Source organism: Malaclemys terrapin, chromosome 5 (assembly GCF_027887155.1).
Source record: "Malaclemys terrapin pileata isolate rMalTer1 chromosome 5, rMalTer1.hap1, whole genome shotgun sequence".
Lineage (NCBI taxonomy): Eukaryota > Metazoa > Chordata > Testudines > Emydidae > Malaclemys > Malaclemys terrapin.
The window spans coordinates 141,878,985-141,895,565 of record NC_071509.1 but is presented as its reverse complement, the minus strand read 5'-3'; the positions used below and the strand labels follow the sequence as shown (position 1 = coordinate 141,895,565).

The following is a 16,581-nucleotide window of genomic DNA, read 5'->3' as shown; positions in this document are numbered from 1 at the left end:
TGTGTTCCCATTGTTCTAGGCATTGCACAAAACACTTTGTAAATTAGATTGTCTTTTTTTGATATTTAAGACCTTGATCTTTCAAACACTTATGCATGTGCTTAACTCCACTTGTGAGAGTATTTACTTGGATGGAACTGCTTGTATAAATGGAAGCATGCGCATCTTTGCAGGATAAGGCCCTTGGTTTGCAGCAATTACAGTCTTACAAACTGCACAGAGCTATAAGCTCTGCAAAAGCAGAGATTTCAATACAGAATCTGCTTCTGTATTGAGATCGCTCTATGGAGAAGGTTTTCTACAGTGTAAGCCTTTCATGTAGCTATAGTATTAACTCAAGTCCATGTTCTACTCACCTTACTTACATACGCCATCTCACTGTGAGCCTTTTCAAATGGGAGCCCAGTTTTGGAACATGGCTGGAGATCTTGCCTACACTAGAAACTGGAACAGTTTTACAACTGGGTTCCTAACTCGGTTGCAACTGTGGTGTAGTTGGCCCCCAATATGGTAATTTAAGACTGAAAAACATTAACTATCCTCCTTAGCTTTCTTTTTTATAACTGTTAGTTCAGACTTACAATCAAGAAAGCCCACATATATATAGTATATATCCATTTGCACACAACTGTTTCTTTTATGTTTTCTAAGTCTTCGCTCTCTATATAGCATTAATAATAAGTGTTTTAATTAGGGTGTGACACAGCACCAGAAAGGGTTACAGAACTAGCAGGCTAATTGACCCAGATTAAACGTTTAGAGATAAATTAGTAGATAATAGTTGTGTTTTTGTATATGTTTACAAATATATTGTTAGAAGTTGACAATGTAACTAAATGGTTCCTATCGCTGTATTCTGTTACTTCAGAGACCAAAAGACGATGTTAACATTTAGATGAACTATGAATGTAGTAATATCACTGTCTTAATTTCTCTTTGAAGTATGTAGTAAACTACCTGTAATTGGCGGGAGATAGGTAGCTGCTTTACATTAATCCATGTAGCTAATTACTGATTATGCTTAAGAAATAGGAGGTTACTTCAAAGCCACTATTGTTCACCCAAGGACTGCAGGCTGTCAAGAGGCTGCCAAAGAACTATAAAAAGAACTCTTGAGCCCTGACCCTATTATCTCAGTTCTGCTTAAGCTTGTCAGGGGAAAGTTGAGTCCCAAGACTGAGGTCTCCAGTCCCATCGGGATCTCCCTGATACTGGACAGTGGACTGTAACCTATGGACTAATTCTGAAAGAACTCTGTGCAACTGCAAAGCTCACCATCTCTATTATGAAACGGACCTAAGAGTTTTATTCAAGTCTGTGTGTAGGATGATCTTTTAACCAATATCCACTCTCTGTTCTTTAATAAATCTTAGTTTAGTTAATAAGAATTGGCGGTAAGTGTGTATTTGGGTAAGATCTGAAATATTCACTGACCATGTGGGTGATGTATCTGATCCTTTGGGATTGGAATAACTTTTTATAGGGTGAAGATGATTTTCAGTAATCATCATAATATTTGAACTGGCTGTCTGGGTGGGAGCTCAAGGCTGGGTTGCTTTAAGGGAGCTATGTTTTGGCTTCTGGGTAACCAGTTAGGTATCGTAGAAGCTGTTTTGTTGCTGGCTTGGTGAATCTAAGTATTAGAAATAACTACCAGTTTGGGGGATCATCTGCCCCCTTCTGTGCAGTTTGCCCTGATTGAGCGATCTCAGCGTGGCCCCCCTAGAACCCTGGTCACATAGGGATATGCCTGAACGAAAACTCCAGATCTGAACATTTCTGCACTTGTTGGAAATCTAAAACCTAACTCAGTAGCTGGGCCTATCTCCAGCTATATTAAAGTGTCTTTGGACGACATTCTCTTTGAAGGTAATTGTAGTCTTTTAGCTCATTTCTACAAGGCACACTATCAGTTTGCATATTACCAATGAATAGCCAATACAATTAAGTGTATTAGTCTTTTTTATTTTGGAAAAGGAGAAAGAGTTGCGATGCAATCCTGGAAATCCATTAAGCCACCTACACCAGAAGGACAAGGACTGAATTGAATTGATGCATTGGTGTGGTGTCCAGGAGAAACTTATGTACCTCTTATCAGGTAGAATGAAAGCAGGTGACATAAAAAAAAAATCTGAAGTTATGACTTTTAGAAAGTCAGAGTTCCTGTATATTAGATATTCACATATTCCAAGGACAGAAGGTACCATTGTGATCATCTAGTCTGGCCTACTTTATAATACAGGCCAAAGAACTTCTCCTAAATAATTTCTAGAGCAGATCTTTTAGAAAAACATTCAATCTTGATTTAAAAATTGCAGTGATGGAGACTCCACCATGACCCTTGGTAAATTGTTCCTATGGTTAATTACTTTCATTGTCAAAAAAATTATGCCTTATTTCCAGTCTGAATTTGTCTAGCTTCAACTTCCAGCCATTGGATCATGTTATAACTTTCTTTGCTAGATTGAAGAGCCCATTATTAAATGTGTGTTCCTCATGTAGGTACTTATAGACTGTAATCAAGTCGGCCCTTAACCTGCTTTTTGTTAAGATAGCTTTTTGTTAATAAGATCAAGAATAAGGATTTACAGAAGATTATTAATATATATTTGAAAGAATTCTTACTCTGATATGCTGTTCTACTATCACGTACGCTAGTAACCCAAATTAGAATGTATCATAAATGTATGTTGGCTAGCAATGTTTACCAATTAAGAGTTCACTGTAGACACTGACTTACCATACAGTAAAGCTTAATTGAGTCTTTTGTATAATGCAGTATTTGCATCTGAGAACAAATGGTGACACACTTCCTCAGGTAATACTCACCTATTAAATAACCTTGCTTTTTAAGGCATTTAAGATATTTTTGTTCATCATCACTAAGTTGTTCTTCCGTTTTTTCTGCATCTGCTTTTAGCCTCTCCTGTCTCCTGAACAGTCTGTCAGATGTGGGGTTAATAATTGGAAATTTCAGGAGGTTTAAAGTTGTGCCTGGAAAACAAATTCCAACATTATCCAGGTCTGTGACAATGCAAACTGAACACAGTGTATATAAAAGCAATTATATGTTAAGGTTCAAACAATGAAAAAAGCCACATGCAGAAGAAAGTTCACAGGCTGTATGACAGCCTCATTCTTCGTTATGAAACAGAAAAGCAATCACAACAACAACAAAACTAAAGTCAACTGCTAAGCTAATGGCTCTTCTCAGAAATTACCTGCCATAGTGGCTAGGACCTCACTGTGATGTTGGACAGCGGTTGTCGGCGGTCGTGTTTGCTGAACTGATGATGAACACTACTTAGCATGCAGAGCAGACAAGAGCAAACCACATTCAGCACTGCATCAGCTCATCGCGATTAAAAATTGCCAAAACATGTTTAGACTCGAGTCACAAAACACAATTTTTGGCAACTGTACTCAGACATAGTGTAGACTAGGCCACTGGAGACCAAATCCTGGTCTCATTAAAACCAAGGGCAAAACTCTTCTTAATTTTAAAGGCCCAGAATTAGGTCAATAGCATTTGGGTTGAACAGCTGGTTAGAAATGAAAGTCTCTCTCAACAACTGCAGCAAAGTGATTTACATTTTTCTTGCTGCCACAAGTGCAGTGCACATGGTGTTGGCTCAGCCAAATCCTTAAAGCATTACCTTTCTGTTAGTATCAGAACACTGAACGTGTGTGAGGTGGACTGGAGAAAGGAATGAAGGACGGGATTGGAATAACAGGAGTTCTAGGAAGAGAGTGTGCTGAGCAAGATATGAAAGGATTATGCCTATGAACACATTCTTTTGCAAAGAAACTTTACTTGTGTAATTGCATGAAAACCGGCAAAATTCTGCAGTGATATTTATTTACTTCACAATTAAGACCTATCCCATTTTGCTATTATGATTCTTATTTATGGCTCTCCATTTACTGAAAAAAAAAATATAAAAACTATATGTGAAAAATGTCTTTCAAGGACTACTGAAAGCAAACAGAATTTTGTAAGAGTAAAACCTGGTGTTTCTTTCAATTTGCCCTTTAAAGGTGATGTGCAAAGAAAACAATAGGGCTGTGGACATTTAAATTTGATTTTTTTTTTAAACTTTAGAAATTCACGTCTTTTTTACAGTTTTTTTCCTGGAAGACACCACGGCCTTGTTGAGGCTAGGAAGGAAGATGTTTTTTAAAAATGTGTTACCTAACACACTGGAATGCATTTTACAACCTTTGTGTAGACCATGCAATTGTATAATTTATAATGTATTAGCTGGCAAAGGTGAAGTTTATGGGGGAATGGAAGGTCAGCCAAATTATTTTATCTCTAACTACTGTTGATGGTCTTAGCAGAGAGGCAAAGGCATCAATGAGCATGAAGACTGAACTAACTTCACCCCTTGAGGAGGGTCAATACAAGAGCGTCAAGAGTTGTTACTTTTGTGCCTCTAGCATATCAACAGGAGGCTCCTGCCACCACTGCTAAGGTCACCTTCCAGAGGTGCCAGATTCACTGAATAATGACACTGAAAGCTAGGCAGCTCTGTTTCAATGAATATTACTCAGTATTGGACAAGACCGCAAAACATTATTTTTCCCAAAGAGATTTTGAGACAAATATTTGGCCAAATTATATAAACTGGAGTTTAAGAGTTATGAATATATTGAGAAACTGACAATAACACTGACACAGGACTTGCTATATTCAGCCCTAGGCCAGTGCCAAAAAGAGCCCCATTAGACTGAAGGACCAGGAAGAGGTTTAACGTCTGATATTTTGCAAACCACAAGGGCTAGCAGTAAAATACATGACGCCAGTACTCTGTTCTCTCCAGGTCACTTTGCAGTTTGGTTCTGTCCTGCTGCCTGACTGCTTAGCCCTTTTCCAATTTTGATGCCACCTGCAAATTTGATAATGGTTGAACTGACAGCAGAGAAACCCATAAGCCACCCGTGCTGGGTGCAGAGAAGAGCTAATTTTTGGTTTTTCAGTTTGTCAAGAAAGCCTCTAGAAATGTAAAAGTTCTGCACTGGACTACAACTAACAGATGTGCCACTGCTTGAAGACTGACATCATTCTCCACTGTAAGGTAAACAGCTCTGAGCACCACCACAACATACCAATGGAAATCAAGAAAGGTAAATTCCTTTCAGAAGGCAAATTCACTAGCCTATTCCAGCTACCAGAGTGAAGCAAACTAGATGCAAAGCTAATTTAACTGGCCAGTTAAACCAGGTCTAACAGCTGCTTTGTGTCACCAGAGAGGCACAATTGGTTGTTTTTTATATTGGGGGAATGTAATCAAAGCAGTTTTGTTAAAAAAAATAATAATAATAGAAATGTGAATGGTTGCAGGCAGGAGAAGGGCATTTGAGGGGGAAATAAGAGTGAGGGGCTTAGGGCTGCAGCAAAGGGGGGGGGGAAATGGGGATGGGTGATAGAAGAATTGAGGGAGACTGGGGGGGGGACGACCAGGAGAGGAACAATGGGAAGGGGATATGAGAATGAGTGGCAGAGGGATGGGGAAGAATAGGGCAGAGGTTTATCCCCTTCCATGTCTGAACACCAGGATGTGAGGGTCCACCCCACTACGATTTAGTTGGGGTTGGCCCTGCTTTGAGCAGGGGGTTGGATTAGATGACCTCCTGAGGTCTCTTCCAACCCTAATCTTCAACGATTCTATGTGAGTTGGTACCTGGATGTCCTGTCCCCACAATGTTGTTTGAGCCCCTCTCTCTACTCCTATGTGTGTGCACCAGGATCTAGGGGCTCAGCCCATCTATGGTGGTCTGACCCCTCTCCCTGCCTCCGCATATGAACCAGGTTCTGGAGACCTCTTACCTTTCTGGAGGCGTCTAGCCCCTTTCTCTTGCCCCTCTGCCCTGCCATGTAAGCCAGGATCTGTGGAAGCCCCGCTGCCCTTCTGGGTGGAGAGCTTTAAAAAGGCATGCTGGGTGCGTGCACCAAGAACACACTGGGTCCTGGACGCCCCATCATCTCGGGCATTGGCACTCTCACTGAAGGACTGTCTGGATATGTGGACTCCCTACTCAGACCCTACGCCACCAGCACTCCCAGCTATCTCCGTGACACCACAGATTTCCTGAGGAAACTACAATGCATTGGTGACCTCCCAGAAAACACCATCCTAGCCACCATGGATGTAGAGGCTCTCTACACTAACATCCCACATACAGATGGAATACAAGCTGTCAGGAACAGTATCCCTGATGATGACACAGCACAACTTATTGCTGAGCTCTGTGACTTTATCCTCACGCACAATTATTTCGAATTTGGTGACAATATATACCTCCAGACCAGTGGCACCGCTATGGGCACCCGCATGGCCCCACAATATGCCAACATTTTTATGGTTGACCTGGAACAACGCTTCCTCAGCTCCCGTCCACTCATGCCCCTTCTCTACCTACGCTATATTGATGACATCTTCATCATCTGGACCCATGGGAAGGAGGCCCTGGAAGAATTCCACCATGCTTTCAACAGCTTCCACCCCACCATCAACCTCAGCCTGGACCAATCTACACGGGAGGTCCACTTCCTGGACACCACCGTACAAATAAGCGATGGCCACATTAACACCACCCTATACCGAAAACCCACCGACCGCTACGCCTACCTTCATGCCTCCAGCTTCCACCCCGGTCACACCACACGATCCATCGTCTACAGCCAAGCACTGAGGTACAATCGCATCTGCTCCAATCCCTCAGACAGAGACCAACACCTACAAGATCTTCACCAAGTATTCTCAAAACTACGATACCCACACAAGGAAATAAAGAAACAAATCAACAGAGCCAGACGTGTACCCAGAAGCCTCCTGCTACAAGACAGGCCCAGAAGAGAAACCAACAGAACTCCACTGGCCATCACCTACAGTCCTCAGCTTAAACCTCTCCAACGCATCATCAGTGATCTACAACCCATCCTGGACAATGATCCCTCACTTTCACAGACCTTGGGAGGCAGGCCAGTCCTCGCCCACAGACAACCTGCCAACCTTAAGCATATCCTCACCAGCAACCACGCACCGCACCATAACAACTCTAACTCAGGAACCAACCCATGCAACAAACCTCGATGCCAACTCTGCCCACATATCTACACCAGCAACACCATCACTGGACCTAACCAGATCAGCTACAACATCACCGGCTCATTCACCTGCACGTCCACTAATGTTATATATGCCATCATATGCCAGCAATGCCCCTCTGCTATGTACATTGGCCAAACTGGACAGTCACTACGCAAGAGGATAAATGGACACAAGTCAGATATCAGGAATGGCAATATACAAAAACCTGTAGGAGAACACTTCAACCTCCCTGGCCACACAATAGCAGATGTAAAGGTTGCCATCTTACAGCAAAAAAACTTCAGGACCAGACTCCAAAGAGAAACTGCTGAGCTCCAGTTCATTTGCAAATTTGACACCATCAGATCAGGATTAAACAAAGACTGTGAATGGCTTTCCAACTACAGAAGCAGTTTCTCCTCCCTTGGTGTTCACACCTCAACTGCTAGCAGAGCACCTCACCCTCCCTGATTGAACTAACCTCGTTATCTCCACACTGATATATACCTGCCTCTAGAGATTTCCATTACTTGCATCTGAAGAAGTGAGGTTCTTACCCACGAAAGCTTATGCTCCCAATACTTCTGTTAGTCTCAAAGATGCCACAGGACCCTCTGTTGCCAAGAACACACTGAGGAGACAAAGGTGAGGCCCTGAGAACTGGCATGCTGTGCCATCTGCTGGCTTGATGGGATGGGAGGGGGAGCTGGAAATGTTGAGGGTGGGTACTGTATGTTGCAGGGAATGCTGTGGCAGGGGGCAGAGAAGGAGAGAGACACACGAGTCTTCCCTCACATGCTTAAAATTGCTATAACAACCATGTCATAAAACTGTCAAGATTTTGGGACATAGAACACGGATGAGATTTCTCTCGCTGGCCCTGTTAGCAGCTACACACTGCAAATGTTTCAAAGCATGACCATTATCCCCATTCCACTACAACAAAACGTACAGGAGCGGGGAGGAGCACTGAGGAATCACATAGCAACTGAGTGGCCTAGTGGAAAGACCACTGGACTGGGACTATTCCTAGCTCTGCCCCGTCTGGCTGGGTAATCTTGGGAAAGTCACTTAATCTCTGTGCCTCAGTTTCTCATCTGTGAAATGGGAATATGTAAAGTTCTTTGAGATCTATTGATGAAACCACTAGATAAAAGCTAAGTCTTTTTATTATTAACCACAGTAGCATATCAACTGCAAACCTAAGTGAAAACGACAACTGCCCAAATGACCACTGCCTCCTACCAACAAACATTTCCGTTTAAAAAACTAAGAAATTCACTGACAAAAATCTTCGTTAACGCAGAATTAAGGTTATCTGGCGATAGCATTCTGGAGGGACACAAGCTGAGTTCAGCAAAACTCAAACTTCTGATAATCAGTTAATACAGAGTTAAGGTTCTCGTCCATCCTCCCTCTGCAAGGAAAAGGCCTGGGTAGAGACCATCGAATCGTGGAAGTCAACGAATGGCTACGCCGACGGTGTCGGAGAGAAGGCTTTGGATTCTTCGACTATGGGATGGTGTTCCAAGAAGGAGGAGTGCTAGGCAGAGACGGGCTCCACCTAATGAAGAGAGGGAAGAGCATCTTCGCAGGCAGGCTGGCTAACCTAGTGAGGAGGGCTTTAAACTAGGTTCACCGGGGGAAGGAGACCAAAGCCCTGAGGTAAGTGGGGAAATGGGATCCTGGGAGGAAGCACGCGCAAGAGAGCGCAAGAGGGGAGGAATCCTGTCTCATACTGAAAAGCGGGACGATCGATGAGTTATCTTAAGTGCCTATACACAAATGTAAGAAGCCTGGGAAACAAGCAGGGAGAACTGGAAGTCTTGGCACAGTCAGGGAACTATGATGTGATTGGAATAACAGAGACTTGGTGGAATAACTCACATGACTGGAGTACTGTCATGAATGGATATAAACTGTTCAGGAAGGACAGGCAGGGCAGAAAAGGTGGGGGAGTTGCATTGTATGTAAGAGAGGAGTATGACTGCTCAGAGCTCCGGTATGAAACTGCAGAAAAACCTGAGAGTCTCTGGATAAAGTTGAGAAGTGTGAGCAACAAGGGTGATGTCGTTGTCGGAGTCTGCTATAGACCACCAGACCAGGGGGATGAGGTGGACGAGGTTTTCTTCCGGCAACTAACAGAAGTTGCTAGATAGCAGGCCCTGGTTCTCATTGGAGACTTTAATCACCTTGATATCTGCTGGGAGAGCAATACAGCGGTGCACAGACAATCCAGGAAGTTTTTGGAAAGTGTAGGGGACAATTTCCTGGTGCAAGTGCTGGAGGAACCAACTAGGGGCAGAGCTTTTCTTGACCTGCTGCTCACAAACAGGGAAGAATTAGTAGGGGAAGCAAAAGTGGATGGGAACCTAGGAGGCAGTGACCATGAGATGGTCGAGTTCAGGATCCTTACACAAGGAAGAAAGGAGAGCAGCAGAATACGGACCCTGGACTTCAGAAAAGCAGACTTTGACTCCCTCAGGGAACAGATGGGCAGGATCCCCTGAGAGAATAACATGAGGGGGAAAGGAGTCCAGGAGAGCTGGCTGTATTTTAGAGAATCCTTATTGCGGTTGCAGGAACAAACCATCCCGATGTGTAGAAAGAATAGTAAATATGGCAGGCAACCAGCTTGGCTTAACAGTGAAATCCTTGCTGACCTTAAACGCAAAAAAGAAGCTTACAACAAGTGGAAGATTGGACAAATGACCAGGGAGGAGTATAAAAATATCGCTCAGGCATGCAAGAGTGAAATCAGGAAGGCCAAATTGCACTTGGAGTTGCAGCTAGCAAGAGATGTTAAGAGTAACAAGAACGGTTTCTTCAGGTATGTTAGCAACAAGAAGAAAGTCAAGGAAAGTGTGGGCCCCTTATTGAATGAGGGAGGCAACCTAGTGACCGAGGATGTGGAAAAAGCTAATGTACTCAATGCTTTTTTTGCCTCTGTCTTCACAAACAAGGTCAGCTCCCAGACTGCTGGACTAGGCAGCACAGCATGGGGAGGAGGTGACCAACCCTCCGTGGAGAAAGAAGTGGTTCGGGACTATTTAGAAAAACTGGACAAACACAAATCCATGGGGCCGGATGCGCTGCATCCGAGGGTGCTAAAGGAGTTGGCGGATATGATTGCGGAGCCTTTGGCCATCAACCTTGAAAACTCATGGCGATCGGGGGAGGTCCTGGATGACTGGAAAAAGGCTAATGTAGTGTCCATCTTTAAAAAAGGGAAGAAGGAGGATCCGGGGAACTACAGGCCAGTCAGCCTCACCTCAGTCCCTGGAAAAATCATGGAGCAGGTCCTCAAGGAATCAATTATGGAACACTTAGAGGAGAGGAAAGTGATCAGGAACAGTCAGCATGGATTCACCAAGGGGAAGTCATGACTGACTATCCTAATTGCCTTCTATGAGGAGATAACTGGCTCTGTGGATGAGGGGAAAGCAGTGGATGTGTTATTCCTTGACTTTAGCAAAGCTTTTGATACGGTCTCCCACAGTATTCTTGCCAGCAAGTTAAAGAAGTAGGAGCTGGATGAATGGACTGTAAGCTGATAGAAAGCTGGCTAGATCATCGGCCTCAACGGGTAGTGATCAATGGCTCCATGTCTAGTTGGCAGCCGGTTTCAAGCGGAGTGCCCCAAGGGTCGGTCCTGGAGCCAGTTTTGTTTAATATCTTTATTAATGATCTGGAGGATGGTGTGGACTGCACTCTCAGCAAGTTTGCAGATGACACTAAACTGGGAGGCGTGGTAGATACGCTGGAGCCTAGGGATCGGATACAGAGGGACTTAGAGAAATTAGAGGATTGGGCCAAAAAAAAAAAACATGATGAGGTTCAACAAGGACAAGTGCAGAGTCCTGCACTTAGGACGGAAGAATCCTATGCACTGCTACAGACTAGGGACCGAATGGCTAGGTACAAGTTCTGCAGAAAAGGACCTAGGGGTCACAGTGGACGAGAAGCTGGATATGAGTCAACAGTGTGCTCTTGTTGCCAAAAAGGCTAACGGCATTTTGGGCTGTATAAGTAGGGGCATTGCCAGCAGATCGAGGAACATGATCCTTCCCCTTTATTCGACATTGGTGAGGCCTCATCTGGAGTACTGTGTCCAGTTTTGGGCCCCTCACTACAAGAAGGATGTGGAAATATTGGAAAGAGTCCAGCGGAGGGCAACAAAAATGATTAGGGGTCTGGAGCACATGACTTATGAGGAGAGGCTGAGGGAACTGGGATTGTTTAGTCTGCAGAAGAGAAGAATGAGGGGGGATTTGAAAGCTGCTTTCAACTACCTGAAGGGGGGTTCCAAAGAGGATGGAGCTCGGCTGTTCTCAGTGGTGGCAGATGACAGAACAAGGAGCAATGGTCTCAAGGTGCAGTGGGGGAGGTCTAGGTTGGATATTAGGAAACACTATTTCACTAGGAGGGTGGTGAAGCACTGGAATGCGTTACCTAGGGAGGTGGTGGATGTGCCAGTGTACCCCATAAGGCTTTATGGGGAGGGGGTGCTTATAAATGTATGTATGACATAATTGGAATATGTTTTGTGCTGCCTGTGCCAGGTAACATATCTCCGTAAAGGTTATGGTCTACTATATCTATTCATCTTATTGGTACATATATATCATTTTCTACTTGAGGTGAAGAATATGGGCTGTATGCTGGCTTGGTTTCTAAGTAAGCTTTGGGAGGCATTTGGTCAGCTTCTTTAGGAAGGAATTCGCCAGGTTAAGTATCTGATCAGGAAACACTTGGAGAACAATGCATCTTGGAATGCTCCAATCCACATGGGAAGTCTTCCTGGAGACATGCAAGATACCATGTGGACAATGGCGTCGGCCTGTAAAGACTGAGTCATGCAGGGGCATGTGACTTGCCCAGGTGACTCCAAAACTCCATCTTGGAGCTGGACTTTGCATAGGAGGGAGGAGGGGGGTCCCCACCCACAAGAGTCTATTTAAACCCGTGGGAGACCCCTCCATTTGGTCTTCAGCTGGCTAAAGAAGGAGCTTCTCCACCCTCCCCCCCGGATACTTGAAGGAGACTGAAACAAAAGCAGGGGGTTGGACTAGATGACCTCCTGAGGTCCCTTCCAACCCTGATATTCTATGATTCTAAGGTAAAACCCCACACACCCTTAACTCTGCCCCAACACACCAGTAACACAAATATTGGCACTCTGCCTTTCCTCTAATAGACAGGTGTTATCTGCACTTACCCTATGCTCAAACATGAGCCTACTCCCTTAACAGAATATCACACTTGTGAAATTTAACAACTGCTTCATACCCTTTCACAATCCCTTGACACTTGCACACAGGATATTTCCCAAACCTGGACTTTCCCCTACCCATCATTAAATCCACACACAGCTGCTCTCACATAACATCTCACCACTGACAATGCCCATGTCAAGAAGCTTCCACTGCCCTGCTACAACCTACAAAATGCTGTACTGAATGGATGCAGACTGGAACCCGCATCTCTTTCTTCTGAAAACCCACATGGGGGTACTCAGCCGCAAATCTCCTCATATCACAATCACAGCTCTTCCAACTGTCCCAGCTCATTCCTCCCCCATTAAATACAGCTACACCTAATGCTTAGAGTGTATGCAGATGATTTCCAGTGGCTATTGCCAGCTTCACAGGGCTGAGTTAAGGCTGTATTTCTTGGTTTGAGTTTTGCTGAACTTGAAGTTCTGGAAAGGCCTGAGCTACCACCAGACAACTGTAACTCTATGTTAACAAAGGTTTGTGCCATTTAATAAGCCTGTATCATAATACAAATGCACAAGGAGACCGAATTAAGGGACAGCTGACATTTGTTAACTTTGGAGTGCTTGATTTTTCAACCTTAAAAGTTCTTTTACCAACTTTTTTACGGAATAGTTATTATATACATAACACCCAGGAGACCACAATCAGGAATAAGCCCCTACATAAAAGCCTCAGAGACACTCCTTGTCCCGAAAAGCTTAGTCCAAACAGATACTGATAAAAGTCCCCAACCATGCCCCTCTCACCTGGCCAGGGCGAGATTGTTGCTCTGTTGATCACCTCCGAGGCTTTGGACTTGCAATAGTCAGACTGCAGCAGGGTATTGAACAGTGTGGATTTGCCGGAGTTGGTAGCTCCTACGAGATACACATCGCCATTGCACTTCCAGGAGTGCTGCAGTTTGGAGATCAGCTCCTCCACTCCATAGCCTGTCTTGGCACTGATCAGGTGCACATCCACCAAGTTCTGGCTCGCAGTCCTGCCAACCTGGCCCCCCGTGCCCTGGACTGCAGGGAGGATGCCCACACGGGCACAGCTCCTCAGCAGCTCTTTTCGAAAGCGCTTCAGATAGTCTGGAGAGTCCCCAGGCAACAGGTCCACCTTGTTGCCCACCACCAGGATGTTGGACCCTGCATCCACCAGCTGAGGCAGGTCCTGTAGCACTGAGTCGGGCAGGTCCAGCATGTCCACCATGTATAGCACCAGGGGGCGGCGTCCATGGCGTGGGGGGCTGCGCAGGGCAGCACTCACCAGATTGCGGTATTGCTCCCGGGACACTTCCATGTGCAGCGCCTGCTGGTGATGGACCAGGAGCCAGCAGCGCTGACACACCACCCCTTGCAGGGCCCGGTGCGCCTCTGACCTCCCCAGGGCCCCCTGCACCCCGAATCCTTCTGAGCCCCCCAAGACTCCCTGCACCCCCAATCCTTCCGAGCCTCCCAGGGCCTCCTGTGCCCCCTGCACCCCCAATCCTTCCGAGCCCCCCAAGACTCCCTGCACCCCCAATCCTTCCGAGCCCCCCAGGGCCTCCTGCACCCCCAATCCTTCCGAGCCCCCCAAGACTCCCTGCACCCCCAATCCTTCCGAGCCCCCCAGGGCCTCCTGCACCCCCAATCCTTCTGAGCCCCCCAGGGCCTCCTGCACCCCCAATCCTTCCGAGCCTCCCCGGGCCTCCTGTGCCCCCGTCCTCCCCAGGGCCCCCTGAACCCCCAATCCTTCCGAGCCCCCCAAGGCCCCCTGCCCCTCCGAGCCCCCCGGCTGCCCGCCCATCAGGCGGCGGTACTTCTCGCTGGGCAGGTAGCCGGGCACGGCGGGGTCCCGGCAGTGCAGCTCCGCCCCGCAGCCCGAGCAGCTCACCCCGCTGGGCGGCACCGACGGGTCCGGCCGCCCCGTCACCCGGTGCTGCCGCTTCTCCCGCGGCCTCCTCTCCGGGCGGCTCGGGGCGGCGGGCGGCTCCGCGGCCGGCGCCGGGCCCGGCTCGGGCACGTACTCGGGGAAGACGAACTGCTCCGCCTCGCTGTCCGGCCCCGGGGCCGCAGGGCGCTGCGCGGCGGCGGGCGGCTCCCGCCGGGGCCGGGTGGAGAGGCCGCCCGGGCTCGCCGGCCGCAGGGCAGCGGGCAGGAGCCGGCCGAGGCCCGGGGGCTGCCGGAGCGGCGGGGCCCGGGCCCGGGCCAGGGCCCCCAGCAGCGCGCGGCTCAGTCGGTGCATGTGGGACGCGAGGCAGCGGCTCCGTTCCCCGGGCCCCGGCCACGCGGAGAGCCCGGCCCGAGACAGCGCCTCCTGCCGGGCGGGACTGGGCCCCACACCGGCGCCTTGCGCCCGGCAAGCGGCTTCGCCTCGCTCCTCTCCCCCGGCTGCAAATCCGGGCTTGTAAGGCCCAGGGGCTGCCCTCTGGGGGGTGCGGACCGGCCCCGACCCCAGCTGGGGCAGTGGGGAAGCGCTAAGCAGCGTTGTAATTTATTTATGTGGGGTTATTTTTGCAGCCTCAATAATAAAAAGAACAGGAGTACTTGTGGCACCTTAGAGACTAACACATTTATTAGAGCTTATGCTCTAATAAATGCATCCGAAGAAGTGGGCTGTCGTCCACAAAAGCTTATGCTCTAATAAATGTGTTAGTCTCTAAGGTGCCACAAGTACTCCTGTTCTTTTTGCGGATACAGACTAACACGGCTGCTCCTCTGAAACCTGTCAATAAAAATAATGTACAGTTGTCTCTGTTCTTTACTGGACCTAAACAGAATAGAAACACAAAGAAGGTGCTTTACACATTCTTGTCTTTGTTCTTGTTTCTTTTGCTTTTCTGGTTGTTTTTAAAAAAACCCAACTTGCTGGCTACTCAGTCTGCTGTGAAAACTGATATTAACAAACGTGCAAATATTACTTTTAACTAGGGTTACCATACGTCTGGATTTTCCCGGACATGTCCGGCTTTTGGGGGCTCAAATCCCTGTCCGGGGGGAAATCCCCAAAAGCCGGGCATGTCCAGGAAAATCAGGAGGGCTCGGTGGTGCTCGGCCGGGGCCAGCGGTGCGGGGCCGGCGGTGCGGGGCCGGGCCGGGAACCAGGGGCGCAGTGCCGGGCCAGGGTCACAGTGCCGGGCCGGGCGCGGGGCCGGGCGGGGAGCTGGGGGCGTGGTGCCGGGCCGGGCCCGCAGGGCCGGGGAGCCGGTCAGCCGGGGCCGCGGGGCCGGTCAGCCGGGGCCGGGAGCCGGGCCGGGAGCCGGGGAGCCGATCCCGCGGTGCTGGGAGCCGGGGAGCTGAGCCCACGGGGCGGGGAGCCGGGCTGGGAGCCGGGGAGCCGGGCCCGCGAGCCGGGGGGTGCGCCGGGCCGCCAGTGCTGGGCGGGCCAGGGGCCGGGGCCGGCACCCCAGGGCCCGAGCCGACCCAGGCTGGAAACGCCGGGGGGCCAGCCTGGGCCGCGCCTCCTCCCACCACACCCCCCTTACCTGCTTCAGGCTTCCCGCGAATCAAATATTCGCGGGAAGCAGGGGAGGGGGCGGAGACTTTGGGGAGGGGGTGGGGCCGTGGGCCCGTGGAGTGTCCTTCATTTGGAGGCACAAAATATGGTAACCCTATTTTAACAGCAGGCTTACTCAGCCCCAGCAAGCCTGGGGACAGATTAAGTCCTGGATGAGGAGGTCAGAACGGAGGCAGTGGGGGCCAAAGGCGATGGGACATTGGGGGAGGCAGCAGGGGCCAGGGTTGATGGGCGGGTGAGCTTGGGGCCAGAGCCCATCACTGTACAGCTGGGGAATGGAGCCCAAATCCCTGTGGCTGGAGCCTGCCCCCCGCCACTCCAGGGCTGAAGCCCAACCCCACTGCCCCAGGGAAGGTGGGGAACTCACACCTGCTGCCCGCTCCTCCAGCTTTTGTGTCTCCAGAAGGGGCAGGGCCCAACCACTGCTGGTGGTCCCCCGGGGAGGGTCTGCTGCTTTGCGCCCCCCCATCACTGCCCAGGTGTTTGTGGCCGCAAGAAAAGCCCCTGATTGCTTCATGTAGCCATGATGGCAGCATTTGAGAAATGCTGGTAGACAGCAGTGCTTCTGAAACTCCCTTTTTATAACTGAGAAACGCTTAAGCGCTTGTGTCTGTATTTCAACATGTGGTGGCCAGTGAAAGCTGGTGTGGGACCAATCACAGTGTTTTAACCCAAGCAACAATAGTGCAAACCTTCTCTCCCCCGCCCCAATCATCTTTAAACCATGC

The 16,581-nt window shown here is 48.4% G+C and overlaps 1 protein-coding gene across 1 annotated transcript in view; it reads right to left on the bottom strand.

Moving 5' to 3' along the window:
• The window catches only part of NOA1 (nitric oxide associated 1), a 35,208-nt gene extending 20,627 nt beyond the window's left edge, over positions 1-14,581 (bottom strand). The window contains exons 1-3 of the mRNA XM_054030787.1: positions 14,140-14,581; positions 13,120-13,731; positions 2,830-2,994 (exon numbers count right to left, since the gene is read on the bottom strand). Coding sequence (XP_053886762.1) covers positions 2,830-2,994; positions 13,120-13,731; positions 14,140-14,581 — 1,219 coding nt within the window. The remainder of the gene's footprint in view (positions 1-2,829; positions 2,995-13,119; positions 13,732-14,139) is intronic.
• Between the last annotated feature and the right edge of the window lie 2,000 nt (positions 14,582-16,581).